Source organism: Nicotiana tomentosiformis, chromosome 9, assembly GCF_000390325.3.
Source record: "Nicotiana tomentosiformis chromosome 9, ASM39032v3, whole genome shotgun sequence".
Classification (NCBI taxonomy): Eukaryota; Viridiplantae; Streptophyta; class Magnoliopsida; order Solanales; family Solanaceae; genus Nicotiana; species Nicotiana tomentosiformis.
In genome coordinates, this window is record NC_090820.1 from 46,500,367 (window position 1) to 46,504,750 (window position 4,384).

Here is a 4,384-nt window from a genome sequence, read left to right on the forward strand (position 1 = left end):
CTTCGTTATCTTAATTTCTATATCTCTCGTTATTTTTTCTCGTCATATAACTGTACAAGTTTGTATAGTGGGTGTCTTATCTTAACCTCGTTACTATATCGTCAGGGTTAGGATCGATACTTATAGAGTTCATTGGGTCAGTTGTACTCATACTACACTTCTACAATTCTCGTGCAGATTTAGTGTGGGACCATATGGAGTGCAAAGGGTTAACTAGCTTTCTTGGTTATAGAGACTCGAGATAGTGCTACACTCTCATCCGCAGGCCTTGATGCCATCCATCTTTTAGAGTTTCTACTATTTAATCGTATCAAAACTATGTATTATATATTTCAATCATTGTATTTAATAATTTTGTAGAATCTCATATGCCCAATGACTCCAATTTTGAGGTGTTAGACGGTTGTTGGTTTTAGTCGTGTTATACATTACTGAGTTTTATCCTTTATTTATTATTCATGTTGTTTTATCCCCAATATTTATTCCCTTATTTCTGTTTAATATTGGCTTGCCTAGAAACCAGTATCAGGCGCCATCACGGCCCATTAATTAGGATTTGGGTCGTCACATATATGAAAATCAGGGGGTCAATAGGAATAAACCATGGTTAAGTTGTCCAAGTAGAACTTAGTGTTAAGTTTATGAGGTTGTCTATGTATTTTACCTTATTTTGTATAAATTTCAAATACACCGAAGAGAATATACAACAATCCATGAAAAAATAACACTACTAGTAATTCTGCAAAAATCGACCAAGTCGACCGACCAACTTTGGTCGGTCAAAAAACCGACCAAAAAACCGACCAAAGTTGGTCGGTTTTTAAATTTTTTTTTTTTTTTTTACGAAACCGACCAACTTTGGTCGGTTTTCTTTGGCGCAAAAATGTGAGAAACTATTTTTGAGTCCCGCAAAATTTATATTTCAAGAAACCGACCAACTTTGGTCGGTTTTTTAATTAAAATAAATAAAAATTAATATTAAAAAAACCGACCAAAATTGGTCGGTTAATTCGGCGGGCCATTTAAAAAAACCGACCAGCTTTGGTCGGTAATTTTACTTTTTAATAAAACCGACCAACTTTGGTCGGTTATTTTCGTGCGAAAATACAATTAAAGAGTATAAATCAAATAAAAGACAGTCTTAAAACAAATGCACCAATGGTCTAGTGGTAGAATAGTATCCTGCTACAGTACAGACCCCGGTTTGATTTTCAGATGGTGAATCTTTTTATTACATAATTAAAATACCGACCAACTTTGGTCGGTTTTTTTTTTGCAATATTTTTTTTTTTGAATTTAATTGACCGACCAAAGTTGGTCGGTAATTTCCAACCAACTTTGGTCGGTATTCCTTTCCGACCACAAAAATATCGTCCACACGTAAATGGTCGCGTTTTGGTCGGTTTTTTGCCATTACCGACCAACGTTGGTCGGTTTTTACCGGATTTCTAGTAGTGTAATTCAAAATTAGGAGAAATATTTATAAATACAATACCACTTCACAGGTTCCAAAAGTTGATATCTACATATCATAATGATTGTTTGCGACATCAACTTCGGTACAAATCTTATTTTAATATTTAGGTACCTCTACATAAATTTTATTTTAATAATTATGCATCACAGTAGCCAGGGCTGCTGCCAAGATTACAAGGATAGACATTAGGGTAACACTTGGGGCCACATTTTGCACCAATACAGTCGTCGTCGGTCTTACAACACCTAGTGTACAAACAAAATCCAAACTTTCTCGGACGACTAAAATAGAATGGTCCTGCATACGAAAAAATATCTCATTATACTCGTACATTTATCAAAGCTATCACTAATTTTCAAAAAATGAAGATTAATGTCAACTCATTTATATTTGTGATAATTCTATTGTAGTTAATTATTGGAACGTAATGTCAACTCATTTAATAGTATGATTTAAAACATCAGATTCCTTTAATCTTCACTTATCCAAGATCCCCATCGTATGCTATATTTAGTAGGCGTTTGGATATGCATTCCAATTATTTTTTTGGAATTTGAAATTTCACTAAAATTTTAATTGAAAATGAAATTGTGTTTGGTTATAATTTTTGTATATTTGGATGTCTTTTTTTTTTTCAAAACTATAAAATATGATTTATACCCACAACTTATAAAAAATATCAAAACCACCACAATTTGATTATCCTATTTGAAATAAACAATCAAAATGCTATTGTTTAACTGTTATCATATTCTGTTTTACTGCAATACACAGAAGATGTAAAATCAATATCACATTTTCTAATTGTACTAATACACAGAGAAGGAATTTAGGCCAAAAAAACATAAATATGAATAACTATTGGGGTTATTTTATAAATTTTAAAAATACAGGGTAAAATTGTAACACTAAAAACAAGCAAATTTCCATTTTCAACTGAAATTGAAAAATTTGATAAGAATGGGATAACCAAACATTATTTTCAAAAAAAAAAATTGAAAAAAAAGGAGAAAATTTGTATGTCCAAACGGGATCTTAGAAATTTCAGTTAAAGAACGTGATACTAACTCAAGAAGCAAAAAGATTAAATTATTTGCACACACTAAACTTCGAGGGCTTTAAAATGAATGTTTATCCCAATATACTTCATATATACTGATAAATTTGTGCCAATTATCAATTTTTATACGTCCTATAACTAAATAATGTTTATGTTTTTTTGACACCTTACATAATTACTGCAAATTGATGGTTGGTGAAGAGGCGGATTCAGGATTTGAGACTTATGGATTTCTATTTTAATTTTAAATTAATATGCAATAATAATTGGGTTAACAGTTACATATTAACAAATATTTATTCTATTTTTATTCTCTCACATATGGCGAGAACGCGTAATAAATCTTCCAACGGACAAGGGCCAGAGTTCCCGGTGGCAATTATGACCAGGGGTAGAGGTGGAGGCTGAGGTTGCGCTAGCGGTCAATGCAGAGGCTGAGGTAGAGCTCAGTCTAAAGCTCGAGCATCAGCACCTGTTGTAGAACCTTAGGTTAATTTGGAAGCAGAGGTTCAATATAAATACAGGGTCTACGCAAGAATTAGTGGGTTCTCGAAAAACCCGTACTCAATGCTCTAGGTCCGCATGTTTGGAGTAAAGACTAATCAATTAGAACTATAACTTTATATAATCCATTATCATACCATCGCGAGTCGCAACAACTTGGATCAGTTTTTCTGCATCAAAATCTTTTGATAACGAAAGTTGTAAAACATTCAACTCAGTTGACTTGACCTCCTCATTCGCCATAAGTTGAAAAGCTGCCAGATTGGTTATAAAGTTAGTGTTGATTTTTTTAATATCTAAATACAATCTATTTTATAGTCGGCTTTGAGTGAGGGAAAGTAGTGAGAGAAGAATTCGAACATGTAAATATAATAAAGTTGTACTAACCAGATACATAAAGCAAGAAGGCTAGAACAATACAAAATTTCGTTGGAGAACTCTTGCCATCCATTATTGTCAATGAAGAAAAACTACGATTGTGAAAAAGAAGTTGCGACAACTGTATTGCCTCCCTGATAAATTTATAGGGAGAGCAACAAGCATTGTTTTCCTTGTTTAATAAGAGGGGTACTTAATTGAGTCAGATAAAAATGACATCTGTATTACTAAATACAAATTATTGGTTATAATTAAACAAGATGAAAGTGACATTCCAACTAACATAAACAAATTAATAGTTTCAACAAAATTAGAAGAAAAATAACGTTCTTACTACCAAATACAAATAATATGCATCTTATTCCTCTAAAGAGTAAGATGCCGTTGCTTTTAAAAATACGTTTTTACTACCAAATACAAAATTAGATGCCATTGCTTTTAAAAAATTGCAAGAAAATTTTATTAATACAAGATGATGGTAATAGAAAGTAAGAAAGAGAATTATACTTAGAAGATTCTCTTACTAAAATGCAAAGAAGTACTAAAAAATAAATACTTTTACTATATATTAAAAGTCTAGAAAGTAAGAAAGTATATTACAATAAAAAAACAAACTCATCCCTCTCACGGTCTTACCATGTAAATTTATACTTGAAATATGAGAAAATTCTGAATTTAAAATTTTGAGATAGATCAGTTTTAGAAAGTATCTTATCTCATAATATTTTAATATTCGTACCTTCTAAATACAAATTATTGGTTTTGATTGAGCGAGACGAAAGTGACATTCCAACTACCATATACAAATTATTGATTTTGATACAATTATATGACAAATGACATTCCCACTACTACATACGAATAATAGGTATCTTATCTCCTCTACAACTTTTCTCATGTTACTTTTTTTATTTTATCTACATCGTCATAATGTGAATAATTTCTTTATTAATGTGTTATTGCTT

At 31.3% G+C, this 4,384-nt stretch overlaps 1 protein-coding gene across 1 annotated transcript; it reads right to left on the bottom strand.

Annotated features, from left to right (window-relative positions):
- Nucleotides 1-1,457: 1,457 nt before the first annotated feature.
- On the bottom strand, nucleotides 1,458-3,640 carry LOC104102567 (uncharacterized). The gene is made up of 3 exons (XM_009610305.4): nucleotides 3,429-3,640; nucleotides 3,179-3,295; nucleotides 1,458-1,774 (listed from the first exon to the last, which is right to left on the bottom strand). Exons 1-3 carry the CDS (start codon nucleotides 3,490-3,492, stop codon nucleotides 1,614-1,616), a joined length of 342 nt encoding a protein of 113 aa, XP_009608600.1. The 5' UTR covers nucleotides 3,493-3,640; the 3' UTR covers nucleotides 1,458-1,613.
- Between the last annotated feature and the right edge of the window lie 744 nt (nucleotides 3,641-4,384).

What these genes read in the sequence shown, in the direction of transcription:
- LOC104102567 (XM_009610305.4), bottom strand. Translation starts at nt 3,492, where the DNA reads ATGGATGGCAAGAGTTCTCCAACGAAATTTTGTATTGTTCTAGCCTTC. An exon ending in CTTCTTGCTTTATGTATCTG is followed by an intron (nt 3,296 to 3,428) that starts GTTAGTACAACT and finishes CCAATCTGGCAG; the next exon opens with CTTTTCAACTTATGGCGAAT. An exon ending in AGTTGTTGCGACTCGCGATG is followed by an intron (nt 1,775 to 3,178) that starts GTATGATAATGG and finishes TTTCGTATGCAG; the next exon opens with GACCATTCTATTTTAGTCGT.